Source organism: Anabrus simplex, chromosome X (assembly GCF_040414725.1).
Source record: "Anabrus simplex isolate iqAnaSimp1 chromosome X, ASM4041472v1, whole genome shotgun sequence".
Classification (NCBI taxonomy): domain Eukaryota; kingdom Metazoa; phylum Arthropoda; class Insecta; order Orthoptera; family Tettigoniidae; genus Anabrus; species Anabrus simplex.
This window is the reverse complement of record NC_090279.1, coordinates 190,621,649-190,642,639: the sequence shown is the minus strand read 5'-3', so window position 1 is coordinate 190,642,639 and position 20,991 is coordinate 190,621,649. Positions and strand designations below refer to the sequence as shown.

Sequence of the window (20,991 nt, the reverse complement as noted above, 5' to 3'; positions counted from 1 at the left end):
TCCAGGGAGCTCCTGTGCTGCTTCATTTTGATGCTTCATATTGGCTATTATTATAGCAGAATTGTCACACCTCCACAAAGGCATCTTATACCTAACTACCAAGGTTTTAATGAGGCCATTTCTAACCTGGAGAATAGACGCTGCATGTTCAATTTCAGTACCATTTCCTTCACTGGGAGACCAGCGCCCACCTAAAGGAGCTCCTCCATCTGAAGTCATTGGCTTATATGGAAGAGTTCGTCACCTGTCACCTCCAAGAAAAGTAAACAGAAATAGATGGTGAAGATGACAAGAATGGAGATGATGAAGAAGATGGTTTATGTAATGTGAGGTCCTTCCGACATGCCCTATCAGCCTTAAAGGACATTCAGTTTTTTTCTAGTGAAAAATGTCATGGAATTGTTTGACATTATTTGCCGTGCCCACATTTTAATTGAGAACTGTGCTGCCAGGGATAGTAGTGTCAAGCGTACAATTCAATTACTGGAAGAAGTAAATGACAGTACTGTACATTGTTACTGTTGGTGTTATTTCTGTAAAACATGTAATGTCTATGCACTGTTAGGATGTTCTAAGCAAGACAAGATTTGTCTTAGAGCTGATGAACTAGTGTACAAAAGTGTGTGATTAGAGTCATTATTGTATCATCTACTACACAAAATCATAATTATAAATCTACTGCTAGATTACGATGATGATGATGATGATGGTGATGATGATGATGATGATGATGATGATGATGATTGTTGTTTTAAGGGACCTAACATCGAAGGTCATCGGCCCGCTAGATTATCTAACGGAGGTATGTACTTATTTAATTTTTAACCACCTTTATGAAACGGAATCCTGTATACAACAGAAGAAAATTCTGGTCCTTGGGTTTCCACTGAGGACAGGTTTTACTGTATTTATAAAACTTTGTCTGCTGGAGATCACACTAAACATAGTTGTTCAATCAAAAGCTGAAGATAAGGTATCTGTCCTATCTAGAGAACTGGGAGAAATCAGAATATAATTCTGAGGGTGTCTACTTATTTAAAGTTCACATTAAAAAACAATAGATTTGTTACAATAAAAATGACACATTCAAGAAAGGAGTAAGAAGTCAAGTACAACAGCATACTTACATCAATGTAGTTACCAGTATGTATGACATCAAAGATGCGATTTTCCCACCGTTCAAGATCTCTGATATCAAATTTGATTCTCTCACGTTCACGATCAAGATCCTGAAAAAAAAAACAAAAAACCACAGTGTGGTAGTAAATTGACTATTTAGAATTTTATGATGAATATTCATTTCAATTCTTGATTATTTCCTCATAAAGCACATATTGTTCTACAATATTCTATACAACATCCTGGTTTTTCTGATATCCATGAGACTCATTTTTAAGGGAAATCAGAAGTTTTCTCTTTCTAATTTGTATTATTACTAACTAAACTTATACTCTGCCAACCCCAGGGTGTAGGGGTAGTGTGCCTGCCTCTTAACCAGAGCCTTCAGGTTCTATTCTTGGCCAGGTCAGGGATATTTACTTGGATCTGAGGGCCGGCGAGTGAGGTTAGTGGAGATGTAAGTCATGAAGGTGTACATGAACAAAATAAGAATTGTGGAAGTGAAGGTGCCACGCCCCCTAGTGCTTCAAAATGAAAACTGGACGTAGAAACCCCAGTGTGCAAGCAAATGACAGTTTTAGATAATGTGGTTTAGACCTAAGTATCGTTGCAAATGTGCTTCTTAAAAGCGTGTCTTCCTCTCTCTGTGGTGGGGAGATCAAATCCAGGCCGATTACAGAAATGCAGTCCGGCTCCATGGCTAAATGGTTAGCGTGCTGGCCTTTGGTCACAGGGGTCCCGGGTTCAATTCCCGGCAGGGTCGGGAATTTTAATCATCATAATTTCATCCTCATCACGGTGCGCAGGTCGCCTACGGGAGTCAAATCGAAAGACCTGCACCTGGCAAGCCAAACATGTCCTCGGACACTCCCGGCACTAAAAGCCATACGCCATTTCATTTCACAGAAATGCTTGTGTGGGAAAACTCAAAATGTGAACGAATCATTCAACAACATTACATGGTCTCGTGGTCCCCAAAAATGTTTCTGTTGGACAAAAAAAACCTTACAAGTAGGCATTTCTGATGCTATTTGATGAGAACATTATAGACTGAAGGTTTTGGAGAAGCTGGGGGTGAATTTGAGGCACAACACAGTCAGAGGAATGCAAGAACTGGACATAGATTGTGTATAGAAAGCGGAGTTGACAGCTCAACAAACAACAAAGGCAGCTAAGCAGAAGTGGAGGAGGAAGTTATTGGATGGTTGGGATGAAGAAGAGGATCCAGAATATGTAGCAGGAGGTTTCTAGGTCACTAGATTAACAGACATGTGAATTCCTGCTGTGATTTACACTTTTAAAGACTTCAAAGTTTAATATCTCAAAACTATGTTTTTTTTTCACTATAAGAGACCCATTTTTAATACTAATAAAGCTAGAGTAATTAATTTTTTGTATATTGCACATATTTCTGTTTCAATTGTATTTAGAAAATATTCTGAAATTTAATTTAAAAAGTAAAAAGTTTATAACTCATTCATTATTAAACATATTACATAATTTTACTACAGTGTATTCAGACCGGTATATATGTTGCCAAGAAAAAAAGTTAGAGAAATAGTTTGTGTACTTTGTGAGATAATGGGTCATCAAATGCACCAATTTAGCATTAGCAGCATAGGACATACAATCTTACCTTAAAGATGACAGAAATAAAACCACAAACCTGAGAAACGCTTGCCGAGGACGATTTACTTTGGTGGCAAACTGCCTGTACCTCGGTTCAACACTTCAAATAAGAACACTGCAGACATGAAAAAATTAAGCGATAGGAATGGAAAATTCACCAAAGCCAGCCAAGACCTCTCCCCTGTCCCTATGCTTCAAGATGTGTGGATATATTTTCTGCACAATAATTGACCTGTACAGTCACTGGAAGTTTAAATACAAAGTGTAGTCACCGAGCTCAACAGCTGCAGTCGCTTAAGTGCATCCAGTATCCAGTATTCAGGAGATAGTGGGTTCGAACCCCACTGTCAGCAGCCTTGAAGATGGTTTTCCATGGTTTCCCATTTTCACACCAGGCAAATGCTGGGGCTGTACCTTAAAATGTTTTTGCTATTTGCTTTACATCACACCGACAGATAGGTCTTATGACAACGATGGGACAGGAAAGCCCTAGGAATGGGAGGGAAGCAGCCGTGGCCTTAATTAAGGTACAGCCCCAGCATTTGCCTGGTGTGAAAACGGGAAACCGCGGAAAACCATCTTTAGGGCTGCCAACAGTAGGATTCGAACCCACTATCTCCCAGATGCAAGCTCACATGTACCTTAATTAAGGCAATGGCTGCTTCCTTTCCAATCCTAGCCATTTCCCTATCCCATCGTCACCATAAGACCTATCTGTGTCTGTGTGATGTAAAAGCAATTTGTAAAAGAAATTAATAAAAAAACCACTGCTGTGAATTGAAGTGAGCTTTTAGCCAGGAAAACTGTAAACGCAGAAATGAGTAACTGCTACTGCCACCAAATTAGTGTTTCTGATAGAATGAAAAGATTTAAAGTTACATTAACTGAGTCGATACTTGAAAAGTATGGCTTCTTTCTTAATAATTTTTTAAAATTTTTATTAAAACTCATTTTCTGTGACCCATATTGTTTTATAAATGACTGGATTAAATTATGCTGGTAGAAATCCCAGGTCTGCAGCTAAGATACCTGTCCAACAAAGCAGTTGATAGAGTATTGGTTGCAAAAGCTGAAGGTTGCAAGTTCAGGTCCTGTTGGTATTGGGCTGGCAAGTTTTTCTCAATATTTCAAATGTCTTTGGCATTTACCGAATACAGTGTAATAGATGAAAATATTTGTAGTATACTGTAATGCAACAGTGAAAACAAAATATTCAATTAGGGTCTTCCTTTTTGTTATTTGTTCAGTGTCACAATGACTTGTGAACATTTTTGTCAATGGTAAAACAGTTTCTAACTTTGTTAAAATCATTGTTTTGTGCACAGACAGAACTCACCTTGAGATAGGAATTAGCTTGACGACTAGCATATTTACGGCTAGCCACTTGATCGTCCAGTTTGGGGAAGTAGGCTTCAGGAATGGGCTCCCTGAAGTTCTGCATCCGCTTCACTCGAGAAAGTCTGTTACTGAAGCGCTCAAAATTGTACCTGTTTGACAACAGTGAATGAAACATGTTGTATTTATTTATGAGTATTGACTTATTAAAAGAAGCTAAGAAATTAATTTTAATTTTGTGTGGCTATTTCTAGCCGGGTGCAGCCCTTGTAAGGCAGACCCTCCGATGAGGGTGGGCGGCATCTGCCATGTGTAGGTAACTGTGTGTTATTGTGGTGGAGGACAGTGTTATCTGTGTGGTGTGAGTTGCAGGGATGTTGGAGACAGCACAAACACCCAGTCCCCGAGCCAAGAGAATTAACCATTTAAGGTTAAAATCTCCGACCCGGCCGGAATCGAACCTGGGATCCTCTGGACCAAAGGCCAGCATGCAAACCATTTAGCCATGGAGCCAGACAGCTAAGAAATGTCAGGCAGTTATTATCTTTTGTGAGAATTTATTAAATAATAGTCAATTCATCTCATAATCTTGTACCCCCTGTGCGTGGAATACACCCACGATATTCCCTGCCTGTCATAAGAGGCAACTAAAAGGGGTGACCAAGGGATGATGGAATTAGAACCATAAAACTACTGGTGATTAGTAGCATTACGTGACGAACACCGTCGGTTGATGTTACTTGCGATTAGTACAACCATGTGAAGAATACCATGGATGTATGTTACCTAGGAACAGTACCCTTATGTGAGGAACACCAAAGGTCTGGGCATTGCCTGCAATTAGCATCATCGCGTGCATCCCACTGACGTGGGCGAGCGGGTCCTTGTTCCTTGTTTAGAACGTGCCTTGCACTGTGAAGGAATATGTTGGTTCCTCTGTGTTCAGAATGGGTCTTCGTTACCTATGAGTAGTACCGCTATATGAGGAACACCACGGATCTGTGTTGCCCGAGAGTAGTAACATTATGTGTGGAACACCATGGGTCTACATTACCTGTGATTTTTACCATTATAGGAGGAACACCATGGTTCTGCTTTACCAGTGATTAGTACTATTATGAGGGGTCAGTGGCCTGGATTTTGGACCCCTGTGGACAAAAGCAAAAAAAAGCAAAGTCACCTCCGTACAGGCCATGAAGGCCCTTGGAGGAGCGGAAGGTAAAGGCTTCCACCATTGTTAACCTCGGCACGCGATGGGGTAGAGTGGTTAGCTCTACGCCCGGCCGCCTTTGCCCCCAGGAATTAACCTGGTACTCACTTTTGGTGTAGGCTGAGTGAACCTCAGGGCCATATGCACCTCCGGAAGTGGAAATCTCGTTTCTTAAATTTTACGACTTCCTGACGGGGATGATATAGATGTTGATTCCCATAGGGAATCAGAAATATTTGTTCCGAATGAGTAAATTTATAATACCAATATAAATGGTCTGTTATTGGACATTATAAATTTTCCAGCTAACTGACGGGGATTCGAACCCACGTCCTTCCGGGTGAACCGAGCACGCCCTTACCGCCTCGGCCAGGCAGCCCCTTGTGGACAACAAGCATCATCTCAGAAAATAAGGCATTGTTAACTAGATCCACTGCTTCTTTTGCATTCATGGTCATTTTTTCATCATTTGTTTTATATATTAGTCAGTGGATACATTTTTAAGTTTTAATTATAGTTTAATTTCATTACACCTTGTACCATAAGGGGCCAATGACCTAACTTCTAGGCCCCTTTAAACAATCATCATCATCATCATCATTATCATCACATAATATTGTTTTTCTAAGCTTACAAATGTAACCCCCATTAATTCATTGGCATACTAGATTTAATGTGCTGAAAAGTACACCTGTATGGAACCCTCATCAGACCTCTATCCATGCACTAAATTCAGTACAACATAAATTTCTTTGTTTACATTAATTTTCAGCAGGGTTCCCATATGATAATGTTGATTATAAAGCCCTACAATAGCCTTTAAATCTGCACAGTATGGCACAAAGCTGTGAATTCCTGGATACAATTTTCATTTTTAAATTGCTCCACTACTTGGTGAATTGCCCACAACTCTAGAAATAATAAAGTTCCTTGTTTGAGATAGGTGTACGAGGTTTAATCGTACCCTGTCCACACTTTGGTATAGAACTAACTATGCATTCCATGGACCAATTAAAGGAATGTCAAGATCGCTAAACAAAGTGGATATTGGTGTATTTAACTGCTCATTGTCAAAATTCAGATATCACCTTCAAATGTTCAGAAGTGATTATTGTGTTCCTGTGCTTACTTGTACTATAACCTATGTATTTGTGCACTTTTTTTTTCATCTCATATTCCACTGACTCATTCTTTTCTTTTTAGTTTGTGTTGTTTTTCTTTTTGTTGTGTTGTAAAATGGTATTACCGTTAATAAATTATGGTCAGCATAGTCGCCTTGGTTCAGAGGGCCCCGGGTTCAATTTCCAGCTGGGTCAGAGATTTTAACCTTATATGATTATTTCTCCTGGCTCATGGACTGGGTATTTTTACTGTACCCAACATCATTACAACTCACATACCACACACAACACTATCCTCCACTACAATAACACACAGTCTGTCATATACGGCAGAGGCCGCCCACCTTCATTGGAGGGTCTGCCTTACAAGGGCTACACCAGGTTAGCAATAGCCACACAAAATTTATTATTATTATTAGTATTACTTTTGTTATTATTATTAATGCATGAAAACACCATTTCTTTCATGTGTGATATACAGTTTTATTTGATATATGTGATCCTCAATGTACTGAATTTTAATCACACCTTTGTTTGACGTGATGATTAAGTGCACCATGTAGAACAATGTAACATTTTTAGTAGTGTGAAACATCCTGACACACTCTGGAAAATGTAAAGGCCTGAAACACTTTTCACATTTATATCTCACTGCATTTTTTTCTTGTCAACCTTGCACAGAACACAGTCGCAGCATGGAGTCATCCTTTTTTAGGGTTTGGGGGTACAAACCTTGAAAAATATACTCAATGAGCTCTTACAGTGAGTTGGGATTTTTTGCAAAAAACTAATCAGCATGACCAGTTTGTTTTGGTAGCTATCTCATCCCATAAATAGTTCTGAACCATGTGTTGAAAAATGCCTAGAGGGGAGGGATCTGGAGGGAGGTCTATTGTAGAATTTCCTGTAAAACAGTATTTGGATGGTTTATCACCTGCTTTACTCCATTCCAAGCAGTTTTCCTTTGCCTTTTTTTAAATTTTTTTTTTTTTTTGAGGCAAGCAGGGCTTCATCATATCTGTTATAATCAAAATACTTTAAGATAAAGGTAATTGGGGTGATGTATTAAGGATCTAAAGAAGAGAGCGTACAAGTCTGTGGTAAGATCCCAGTTAGAGTATGGTTCCAGTGTATGGGACCCACACCAGGATTACCTTACTTGATACGAAAACTGGAAAAGATCAAAAGAAAAGCAGCACGGTTTGTTTTGGGTGATTTCTGACAAAGTAGTGTTACAAGTTATAAATGAATGACATTGGTAGATGAGTACGCATGATCTTTATCTTCGTATTATGATCTCCTTTCTTTTAAGAACTCCACTAAACTTTATTCATCTACTAATGTCATTCCATGCCACTTTTCCATTGACAGCTCGGAACATCATTCTGGTTAGTCGAGCAGCTCTTATCCATAGTCCCAAGTCTTCTAGCCCAAAGTTTATGAGATTTTTGTAACACTAATCTTTTGTCATAAATCACTCAGAATAAATTGTGCTGCATTCCTTTTATTTCTTGAATCAAGTAATCCTGGTGAGGGTCCCATACACTGAAACTGTGCTCTAATTGGGGTTCTACTAGAGTAGAACGCAGCCCAGAAGGCGGTTTCATTGCGCAGAGAGAGACAGAAGTATGAGGTGCGGTGATGCCGATGTGGCTACTCATAACAGCATGTATGTGTAAACATTTTTTCATCCAGTTATATCTTTAATTCCAAAGCGATGACCTATATTTTTTGTGAGCTTAAACGTTTTCTAAAAGTCCAAATTAATTTTTAACATCAAACCCCGTGAAAGTGTTGAGGAAAATTTTCAAGATATTAAGGAAGGTAAATGGACGGTCCATTTTCAATGCCGTAGGATATTCGCCGTTTTTATACATATCAAATATTGTTGTACGCAGAACATTTTTAATGAAATCATCGAGGACCGTCACTGGCTTCTTCCTCTAAGGGTTCTTCTCTGGTGACCTGAACACCGCATTATTTTTATTTCCGAAGCTTGTTTTATCCTCTGTACTGTTCGCAGGCCGATACCACACGCGAGTGCTGTCTTCTTTTGAAGTGTGGCAACATGGCGTTCCTCACCTTCTCCGCCTATGAACTCCTGCTGCTGCATGCTTACCAAATACAAATACACTTTAAATACTATTTTCCTCGCCTGTCGACGGAATACTTGTCTTTTTGTTCTTCCTGGATCTATCGTACACACGCAAATAGTTCCCTAAATTCGTTGATTATGATATTTACAAATAAAACTCGAAACATTCACTTGTGACCCGCACAAACAGGCACCTCTTACTGAAATGATTCTATTGGTTCAGTGGAAAATATGTCATACTACAAAGCGCGCGAATGTTACTGCGCAACCCTCTTCAAACCGCCTTCCGGGCTGCGTTCTACTCTAGCAACTTATACACCCTCTCCTTTGTATCCTTACTACAACCCCTAAATACCCTCATTACCATATGAAGAGATCAGTAACCCAACCTCATTAATGTAACTACCCCAATGAAGATCTCCCCATGTTAATACCTAGGTACTTACAGTGATCCCCATAAGGTACTATCATTATCAACACAGTAGTAAGGAAGACACGTATCATATGTAAGGTTTTTGAAGCTATATTAGACAAACATACAAGGTAAATTAAGGTGTTGGAGGCTAAGGTAAAGGGAAAGAGGGCAAGAGGGAGGCCCAGAGCAAGATGGATAGACTCTGTCAAAATCAGTATAAGAAAAGGAAGACTGGACTGGAATTACTGAAGAGGAGTAGTGGAAGGACAGGCAACAGTGTAGAAGTGCCATCAATACCCTGACCTGGCAGGAGCTGGACAAGGGGAAATTAAAATGATGATAGTAGTGCATTTATAATTCACATTTCATTTTGCGTCATTATCTAGAGAACCAGTGCTTCAGTCGTTGGCCATCCTTACATGGCTTGCTCTCAAGCACACAAAATTCCTATAAAGTAGAGAAAATTTATAAATCCATCTTAGTCAGTACAATTCAATATGTATTAAAAACACTTAAAAGGTCATGATTAAAAACTTTGGTACTTGTTTTGGCCAATATTTAGGCCTTGTTCAGCCACATATTAAAACAAGGATTGGAATAAAATGGGAAAACATATGATGTGAAAGAGAAAGTTAAATTGAAAAACAATTATTCATATAAAAATATCCATCTTGATGAAAGGTGAAAAATAAAAATGGAAATCAGTTAAAAATAAAAATGGAAATCAGTTAAAAGAAACATATGTCTGGCCACTTTATTAATCACTTCTTAAATGCCGGAGACAATACATTCTTGACGTGTAAATCTATCATACATACATACTGTACATAGATTATCATTATAGACTGTTATGCCTTTCAGCGTTCAGTCTGCAAGCCTCTGAGAATTTACTAAACGTCGCCACAATCCTCGATTTGCAACTAGTGTTGTGGCCTCATTTAGTTCTATACCTCTTATCTTTAAATCGTTAGAAACCGAGTCTAACCATCGTCGTCTTGGTCTCCCTCTACTTCTCTTACCCTCCATAACAGAGTCCATTAAGACATTTCTATTTTTATCTCTCACCTTCATCAAGATGAACTTTTTGATATGAATTTTTTGTCAATTATTAATTATTCTCACTTTTACATCATATACTTTTCCATTTTAATCCATTCACTGTTTTAATATTTTGTTGAAGAAGGCCTAAATATTGGCTGAAACAAATACGGTACCAAACTTTTTAATCATGACCTTTTAAGTGTTTTTGATATATATTGAATTGTATTGACTATGGTAGATTTTCTAAATTTTCTCCTTTTGCAAAGGAATTGTGTGTATTATACATTGTCGATACTGGCCCCATGGTGTAGGGGTAGCATGCCTGCCTCTTACCCAGAGGCTCCGGATTCGAATCCTGGCCAGGTCATGGATTTTTACCTGGATCTGAGGGCTGGTTCAAGGTCCATTCAGCCTATGTGATTACTGATTAGAATTGACGAGTTATCTGACAGTGAGATAGCAACCTCGGTCTAGAAAGTCAAGAATAACGACCACGAGGATTCGTCGTGCTGACCACACAATACCTCGTAAATCGGCTGTCCTTCGGGCTGAGCCGCGGTCGCTTGCTAGGCCAAGGTCCTTCAGGGCTGTAGTGCCATGGGGTTAGGTTATACATTGTCAATATGGAACATTGTGAATATCAGATTCATAAAATGTAGTTCTCTCAAGTGTCGAAGGAGCATAACCTATATAGTTATGTACCTAATGAGAAGGTTGCAAATATTGCCTACAAAAGCGTGTACATACACTAGTGAACCACCCTAATTTAACCACTGTAATCCTTGCTGTCATAAATCCGTATGAAGAATGACAACTTCAGCTCATTAATAAAAACTTAAAGATATGAGTGGTTTCCCTTACCTTGCAATGATCTGCTGGTGCATATAAAAGAAAAGTTCCCCACGACGATCCTTGTCTACCACTTCCCGTGTCCCACTTATCGGGTACACTAGATGCCAGTGCCAGTGATGCAGGTTCACTCCGATATCTTCACGGAAATAAGCTACACGATGTTCAATGTCCTGGTCTGTCGCTGTGTAATCCATTGGAATTATTATTGGCTCCTGAAAAAGTATCCTTGATCAGTAATGGAAATGGTAGAAAAAATATATATCATGTATCATCAAAAATAAGAAGATGTATATAAAACACAGTTAATCCGAACTCTGATAGTTCGACTCTCTGCATAACCTGACCATCACACGGGTCCAGGCATGTATTATACATATCTAGGGTATCCAACACTGAAAAGAACTGTTAAATATTTAATTTTGCCTTGTCAGTACTATTAAAATTATTTATTTACATCACTAAATGAAATCAAATACCTAAGTGAATGGATTACAGAAAACTGTAATGAAAGGAAATGCATAACTTCAATCTTCAATAATTCAAAAGATGGTAACTGCTTTCCAACTAACAAGAACCGTACACAATAAACAATGTCTTTCCTGGAACGATAAGATACATTACAAAACAGTAGTTAAACCAGAAGCACTCTACACTGTGGAAACTCTACAACAAAAGGGATTAAAGGAACAATTAGAAATTAAAGAACGAAAAATCATGAGAAAAATCTTAGGACCAAGAATCATAAGCAGAACTTATTACCCTAAACTTAATAGTGAAATATACAAGCACATTTCCAAAAATTACATATTGAAATAATAAATAAGGTAGTTTAACCTATTCAATACAAATAAATACGAAATGTAGTGTTACATTCCTATTTAATTATAAGTGGAATCGGTACCGGTTTCGACCCCAATCCGGGTCATCATCAGCCGAATAAAATGCAAAAAACAATGCATAGGTAAGAAAGAAAGAAAATAAAAATGTTTTACATTGCCTTTTCAACTGTTTTTTGTGGGGACTTGATCTTTTATTTTCTTTCTTTCTTACCTATGCATTGTTTTTTGCGTTTTATTCGGCTGATGATGACCTGGATTGGGGTCGAAACCGGTACCGATTCCACTTATAATTAAATAGGAATGTAACACTACATTTCGTATTTATTTGTATTGAATAGGTTGAACCACCTTATTTATTATTTCAATTTAATTGTGATACAGTTCAATACGGAACATTATGAAATTTTTATCTTTAAAATTACAGATGCAATTTGAATGCGACAAATCCAATTTTCAGGGCATTTGGAACAAATGAACCCTAACAGACTTTCACATCAAATTTACAAATATCTACAAAACAAGGCCACCTAGACTAAAGTGGTACAAATTATTAGAAAAAAAACTTCACTAAATTAGGATCACCAAATCTACAAGATCGAAAGGAAGTACAAAACATCATTCAAACATGGGGATTTGAGGAACAAGAAAGGAAACCCACACAATCGGCATGGTCGGAGGACCGGAGACGTGCACAGTCATTGAAGAGGAAGAACTATTGGGCAAAAAAGAAGGCCAAAAAATGTTGATTCCACGTTGTCTTAGGCAGTGTTCCCAACTTAGTGGATTTTCCGCTAAATTTGGTGGAATTAGAAGACTGTCGGTGGAGAAATATATTATTTAGCGGACAGCGGAATTTTTGGCGGAATTCTAGATTTATTATAGCGGAATTTAGTGTTTTATCCATTTCACGTCTTTAAAAAAAATTGTACTCCAATCTGTTTCCGAGCTATTCCGTATTTCTTGTCAGGAGGTAGTAGTCACATGAGAAAAACATGTTATTTGGATTTGATATTATGAGATCATGGTATAATAAATTATTAATGCGTGGTGGGGAAAGGGCACTTATCTCTTAGTTGATGAATGAGGACAGATAATGAAACTATGAGAAAGTAGCATTTATATTTATGCTAGGAAGGAAGACCATTTAATGAACTGGCCTGTTTTGTGTATGATCTTGAGGTAGATTCACCTAGTTTGCACCGGGCACTAAAACACCTACAAGTGTTAGCTCGCTGAAACTCACAGATCAGGTGTGTGCAGACATTATTATTATTATTATTATTATTATTATTATTATTATTATTATTATTATTATTATTATTATTATTATTATTATTATTATTATTATTGTCTGTTGTGCATGAAATGATCGAAGATTTCGTTGGTAATCACCCGTATATTGACATGGAAAGTGAGTATAAGTAATATTTAATATCCGTGCTTTCAACATTTAATAGGATAAACTACGGTAGTGGGTGAAAAGTTCAAGATATTGACATTGTGTGTTAGTGAAAATGCGTTTTTAGGTTACCTAGTTCTAGTTTCATCATAGAAAATGAAATGATCGAAGATTTTGTTGATAATCACCCGGATATTGACATGGAATGTGAGTGTAAGTAATATTTAATATCCGTGCTTTCAATATTTAATAGGATAAACTACGGTAGTGGGTGAAAAGTTCAAGACATTGACATTGTGTGTTAGTGAAAATGCGTTTAAAGGTTACCTAGTTTCGTCATAGAAAATAACAGAGAATAGATATATCTCTGCGACCTGAGTCACGGCCAGCTGGACTCCCTACTCACGGCACGATGTCGGGAGCTGGAATCCAGTGCGACTCTGAGGATTTGAATCCAGCATCTATGGAACATGGCCACAATATCATGGACGTGGAGCGCACGCATGATACATGCAATAGAAGTATTGAGCAGAATGCGGAAACGAATCTGAGGCTTGATATCACTCAACAAATTATGGAGGATATGCTAAAAGAGGAAGAACAACTGGAAATCGCCAGGGGCCTGTTGAAAAGTATTCTTGCAATTCAGCAGAAAAATATGAAGATTGAAATTCAGCAAGGTTTAAGGAAATTGGAGGAAGCCCTAGATGCGGGATCTACGCACAGAAAAGCCTGGAAAGCAACTAGAGCATTAATGCAAAAGGATTTGACTGCTCAAGAGAAAATAGAACAGAGCACCGCAAACAGAAACGTAGAACAGGATAACTGGGAAATAGCTTTATCCAAGAAGAAGAAGAAGAGGGAACAGAGGCAGAAGAAGGCAGATGAAGATGAAGGTACTCAACCTGAACCTGTACCGGTATCTGAAACTGTTAAAAAGAACGAGCAACGGAAACGTTCAACTATAAGAAGCCGCCCAGAAGCCGTACTTATTAAACCGATGAATGGCAAGACTTTTGCAGATGTTGTGAAGGATATCCGCAGCAAAGTGAACCCAGAAGACAGTGGCGCCAGTGTTAGATCGATCAGGAAAACTATGTCTGGAGCAGTTCTTCTTGAATTTAATAAGGCCACGGAAAAGGAGAATAGAGACAATTTTAATAAATCACTTAAAGGCGTTCTTGGACATGATGGCAAAGTAAAGGTTTTGACGCCTAGAACTACATTGGAAATTCGGGATATGGACAGTGCCACCACTATTTCCGACGTAGAGGAGGCTGTAAGACGTGAATTAGAAAATCTTAATCAAGAATTGAAGGTCTCAATCACAAATCCGAACAGCAGGGGACAAAAACTCGCCATCGTGGAGATAGAAGATAGCGAGGCACGAAAGCTGTTAGACATAGGCAAAATTAAACTAGGCTGGCTATACTGCAGAGTAAGACGGTGGGCCGTAGTTCCTCGGTGCTTTAGATGTCTGTCATATGGGCATCAAGCACGAAACTGTAAAGGATTGGACAGAAGTAAGCTCTGCTTTAAGTGCGGAGAAGCTGGTCACAAGGCAGTAGGATGCAAAACGAATCCACGATGCATAATTTGCACAGATATGGGCGTTGAAGAGCCAAAACGACATCATGCTCTTGGCTCAGGCAAGTGTATTGTGTTTCGTGAAGCACTAGAAAAGGCCAAAAAGCAGTGGTGAATGGTACAGATCCTTCAAGCCAATATACACAGGAGTCTAACTGCCAATGATCTATTGACGCAGATAATCTATGAGATAGGAGCAGACATCTTGATTCTCAGCGAACAATATCAAGACAGAGAACAACCAGGCTGGTTTTCAGACAATCTAGGGACAGCTGCGATATGGGTACCAGACCTTGGAAAATACTCAGTTACAAATCAAGGATGCGGAGATGGGTTCGTCTGGGTCCAAGTTGAGAAGGTAATTTTTGTCAGCTGTTATTTTACCCCGAACGAGGCTATTTCTGACTTCCAGACAAAACTAGATGGGCTTGAAGATACTCTGCAAGGGATGAACACTAACCTAGTTGTTGCTGGTGATTTTAATGCTCAAGCAGTTGAATGGAACATGCCTCAAACAGATTCTAGAGGGCGGCGTACAATGGAGATGGTCGCGAGATTGGGATTAATGGTTATCAACGTTGGTAATGTGACAACCTTTCGGCGACCAGGGTGTCAGGGAACCATACCAGATGTAACCTTTGCTTCTGAAGACATTGCGTCTAGGATAACTGAATGGCGAGTAATTGAAGAATATACTGGAAGCGATCATCAGTATATCACTTTTCGTGTACTTCAAGAGACTCCGAATCTAAGGATTACCACGCCCAAGTCAGAAAGATGGAACATAGCCACTATGGACAGAGAAAAATTTCATGAAGTAATACAGAATGGAATGGATTGTATGACGGATACATGTCACAGAGGCAAAAGAAGCATTATTGCTAATAAATGCGTGGAACACACCATGAGACTCCTTCAGCAAGCATGCGACGCATCAATGACCAGAATCAAACAACGGAGAGGCAAGCGTCCAGCATATTGGTGGAATGAAGAAATTGCTGAGTTGAGGAAACAATGCCTGCGACTCAGACGAAGGACACAAAGAGCACGACATAACGACGCAGCTCTCTCAGTAGAGTATAAGACTGTGAAGAAAAGACTGCGAAATACAATTAAAAAGAGTAAAGCCGACAAGTGGTGGGAAATGTCCAAGGAAGTGGATGAAAATCCACGGGGATTAGGGTATAAAATTGTCATGAAGAAATTCGGGATGATACCAAGCCCTATCATGGATCCACGCACCATGGAAGAAATAGTACACACACTATTCCCTGATCATGCAGAGAGGATTGATGATGAGGCCGAGAAAGAACTAGACAATGTACCACCTTTTACAATTGAAGAATTGATAACAGCAATTAATTCCCTTAGAAATAAGAAAGCCCCTGGTCCAGATGGTATTCCAGCAGAAGTACTAAAGGTGGCAGCCGAATTATGTCCTCAACTGCTGTTGTGAATGTATAATCATTGTTTGAAAGCGGGAATTTTTAGCTTTCGTTGGAAGATAGCTAGATTGGTTCTGATCAGTAAAGGGAAAACTGGGGGTTACAGACCTCTATGTATGCTGGACACTGCCGGGAAAGGTTTCGAGAAGCTTCTACAACCGAGAATACTAGCAGCAGTCCGATTAGCTGGCGACCTATCCGACCAACAACATGGATTTCGCAGAGGTCACTCAACGCTAGATGCTGTGAAGGAAGTGGTGAAGACAGCAGAACGAGCTCAAACGGGTAATCATTATTCTAGGAAACTGACGCTTCTTGTGACTCTAGATGTTAAAAATGCCTTCAACTCGGCAAGATGGAGTGATATTTTGGAAGCTCTAGAAGAAACTTTCAAGCTACCAGAATATCTCATGTATATACTGCGAGACTATTTGAAAGACCGTACATTGTTAAACGACACGGAAGACGGTCAGAGAAGAAAATGGCTCACAGCTGGTGCAGCACAAGGCTCAATTCTCGGACCACACCTTTGGAACATCATGTATGATGATTTATTATGGCTGGAGATGCCAGAAGATGTAAAACTTGTGGGTTATGCTGATGATGTGGCTGCTGTGATAGTAACCCGTAACCTAGAGCTGGCTCAATTTAAATTGAATCAGGTGATGCGACGTGTCAAAGAATGGATGATACATCACAAGTTAGAACTCGCAGATCACAAAACGGAAATTGTCCTCCTGACGAGGAAAAGGATTAATACTGTTGTACCGATGCAGATCGGACAGATAGCCATCGAAACAACTAGGAGCACAAAATATCTTGGTGTAACGCTTGATACTAAGCTTACATATTGGGACCACATCCAACGGGTAACAGATAAGGCAGCGAAAACCATGACTGCACTGAGCAGACTCATGGGAAATATCAAGGGACCAATATCTAGTAAAAAGCGGCTTCTCATGTCAATACTGCTATACGGTTCGGAAATTTGGGCTGAATCGTTAAAAATTGTGAAATATCGGAGAAGAATTGCGGCTGTACAACGGAGAGCAGCTTTACGAATTGCTTGCGCATATCGCACAGTATCAGAACCTGCGATTCTAGTAGTAGCAGCAGTAGCTCCCATTGACTTGTTGGCCTTCGAAAGACAAGAAATTTGGCTCACACAAGAAGAGCTAGGAAGGAAAAGGGCAAAGGCTTTGGCTCATAGTCGCAGAATGCAACGATGGCAAACAAGATGGGAAGATGATTCTAGAGGGAAATGGACGAAAAGACTGATACCTTCTCTGGGCGTATGGGTTGCCCGAAATCATGGTGAAGTGAACTACTATCTCACACAGTTCCTGACAGGTCATGGATACTTCCGAAAATTTCTTCATAGGCTAGGGCTAGCAACTAGTCCGGTGTGCATATACTGCGGCGATATCGATGACGTATCACATACTTTCTTTGTGTGTGTTCATTGGCTGCCACAAAGAAGATGCTTAGAAGTTATGCACGGAGAATTGACGCCAGAAGGGATCGTGTCAGTAATGCTACGAAGTCGAGAATCTTGGGACCAGGTGGCAGTCTACGTAGAAAATATTCTGCGTCAGAAGAAGAAGGACCTGGACGATTACGACAGATAGTAAAGCAGAAGAAGGAAAATGAAGCACAAGATGCATTAAGCACGACATCCGCCCTGAAGTAATGCGAGAGCGGTTCCGGGGCGGAGATAAACGTCGTGGGAAAAGGGAGTGTGGTTTTTAGTGGGTAAGAATCTCCACACACTTGTTGAGTGCGGACCCTCATAAGCGTCTTATGAAAGATTTTCCACACTCCCTCACAAAAAAAAAAAAAAAAAAAAAAAAAATATTATTATTATTATTATTATTATTATTATTATTATTATTATTATTATTATTATTATTATTATTATTTGAGATCGGATTTCTTGGCGGAATTTTAGCATTTTTTAGTAGTCTTTAGGGGATCTTGAAAATATAAGTTGGCAACACTGGTCCTAGGTGACCCATTTGCGAAGCTGAAGAAGAAGAAATGCTGTTCTTGTTTCAAGAACCTTGATTGCTCTCTTCCTCAGTGGCCATCCAACCACCAAACACTTGATCTGTTAACACCTCATAACATATTTAAGTTATTACTGACACTAATAATAATTTTAAGAAAAAAGACGTATGACTTTTAGTGCCGGGAGTGTCCGAGGACATGTTCGGCTCGCCAGGTGCAGGTCTTTTGATTTGACTCCCGTAGGCGACTTGCACGTCGTGATGCGGATGAAATTATGATGAAGACGACACATGCCTCAGCCCCTGTACCAGCGAAATTAACCAATGATGGTTAAAATTCCCAATCCTGCTGGGAATCGAACCTTGGACCCCTGTGACCAAAGGCCAGCATGCTAATCATTTAGCCATGGAGCCGGACAGTGAATAGAATAAAGTCATCTACATACAATATTGGAAAATTTCTTATACTAATTAATTTAAAATTAAAATATTAGATTTTTCAAACAAATTGACAAGATATTACATAAGTCTTGGAACTAGTTTCAGCCATTTAATGGCCATATTTAGCCAAATAAAAATTAAACAAATGATGTAATAATTAAAACATATGTATACCAGACAAAGACAATGTTTTAAACTAGAGTATAAATAATTTTTAAAAGAATATCAGACTTGTCGTTGCAATAGCCATTAAGACAGGGCATGTCACCTAAAGAGAGTAGCTGCAAGGAAAGGGACTTCTAATAAGACTATGCTCTACACATTATACCTCTGCAGAGACAAACAAGGTCCAAGTTTTTTGCTTCAAGGATAGCCTTGAGAAGTCCTCTCTTCTGCATATTAAATACACTGACAGAGCAAATGCAACACTAAGGAGGAGTGGTTCGAAAGGGATGAAAGTTGGGGAAAAAACAGAGTCGGCACGGAAGAATAATTGATGTTTATTTCAAACCGATATGCAGGTTACACAATGCGCACGGCATCGACTCAGTAGGATGTAGGACCACCGCGAGCGGCGATGCACGCAGAAACACGTCGAGGTACAGAGTCAATAAGAGTGCGGATGGTGTCCTGAGGGATGGTTCTCCATTCTCTGTCAACCATTTGCCACAGTTGGTCGTCCGTACGAGGCTGGGGCAGAGTTTGCAAACGGCGTCCAATGAGATCCCACACGTGTTCGATTGGTGAGAGATCCGGAGAGTACGCTGGCCACGGAAGCATCTGTACACCTCGTAGAGCCTGTTGGGAGATGCGAGCAGTGTGTGGGCGGGCATTATCCTGCTGAAACAGAGCATTGGGCAGCCCCTGAAGGTACGGGAGTGCCACCGGCCGCAGCACATGCTGCACGTAGCGGTGGGCATTTAACATGCCTTGAATACGCACTAGAGGTGACGTGGAATCAAACGCAATAGCGCCCCAAACCATGATGCCGCATTGTCTAGCGGTAGGGCGCTCCACAGTTACTGCCGGATTTGACCTTTCTCCACGCCGACGCCACACTCGTCTGCGGTGACTATCACTGACAGAACAGAAACGTGACTCATCGGAGAACACGACGTTCCGCCATTTCCTCATCCAAGTCGCTCTAGCCCGGCACCATGCCAGGCGTGCACGTCTATGCTGTGGAGTCAATGGTAGTCTTCTGAGCGGACGCCGGGAGTGCAGGCCTCCTTCAACCAATCGACGGGAAATTGTTCTGGTCGATATTGGAACAGCCAGGGTGTCTTGCACATGCTGAAGAATGGCGGTTGACGTGGCGTGCGGGGCTGCCACCGCTTGGCGGCGGATGCGCCGATCCTCGCGTGCTGACGTCACTCGGGCTGCGCCTGGACCCCTCGCACGTGCCACATGTCCCTGCGCCAACCATCTTCGCCACAGGCGCTGCACCGTGGACACATCCCTATGGGTATCGGCTGCGATTTGACGAAGCGACCAACCTGCCCTTCTTAGCCCGATCACCATACCCCTCGTAAAGTCGTCTGTCTGCTGGAAATGCCTCCGTTGACGGCGGCCTGGCATTCTTAGCTATACATGTGTCCTGTGGCACACGACAACACGTTCTACAATGACTGTCGGCTGAGAAATCACGGTACGAAGTGGGCCATTCGCCAACGCCGTGTCCCATTTATCGTTCGCTACGTGCGCAGCACAGCGGCGCATTTCACATCATGAGCATACCTCAGTGACGTCAGTCTACCCTGCAATTGGCATAAAGTTCTGACGACTCCTTCTTGGTGTTGCATTTGCTCTGTCAGTCAGTGTAAATATAACTGAAGCAGCCCTTCTTCAATGATACTTAGACATTTGAAGTTTTTACAAAAGACATGTGTTAAGTCGCCAACTTTATCAAAAAAATTCTTCAATATACGTAAATAATTATTGCCAGACTTTTTTTACATATGTAGAGTTTTAATTTAAAAGTAGATGTTGATAGTGTGCACTGTTTTTATGATTTGAATTGTATTTTTAATTATTGTGTGTTGTTTTATAGACAAGGGCAACACCAATTGTTTACAACTTTTTGTAAGGGACAGAACATTGTCAATAGCCTAAGAAATAGTTAGTATTTTAAATCTTAAATATAATTATAAGCAGCTGAAGATGCCTAAATCAAGGCAAAACATGTCCCACAATTTGAAATTTTAAAAAATGATGTATATGTAATTATGTAAGAATATATGGTGTACTGAATAGGTGGATCCTCAAGGAATATTCTTTTATTGAAGTAATATTGTTTAATACAGACCATAATCATGAAATTCTTAACATGTAACTGAAAAGTATGGCATCCTTCTTAACAAAAATTTTTAAACTTCTTAAATTTAATTTTTTCAAAACTTAGTGATTAATATTTTGCGTATACCAAATTATTAATTTTTACAATTTGCTTTATGTCGC

At 39.9% G+C, this 20,991-nt stretch overlaps 1 protein-coding gene across 1 annotated transcript in view; it reads right to left on the bottom strand.

Annotated features, from left to right (window-relative positions):
• The window catches only part of LOC136886512 (phenoloxidase 1), an 80,344-nt gene that overhangs the window by 39,862 nt on the left and 19,491 nt on the right, over nucleotides 1-20,991 (bottom strand). The window contains exons 4-6 of the mRNA XM_067159328.2: nucleotides 10,827-11,029; nucleotides 4,085-4,235; nucleotides 1,128-1,229 (exon numbers count right to left, since the gene is read on the bottom strand). Of these exons, the coding sequence (XP_067015429.2) occupies nucleotides 1,128-1,229; nucleotides 4,085-4,235; nucleotides 10,827-11,029 (456 nt within the window). The remainder of the gene's footprint in view (nucleotides 1-1,127; nucleotides 1,230-4,084; nucleotides 4,236-10,826; nucleotides 11,030-20,991) is intronic.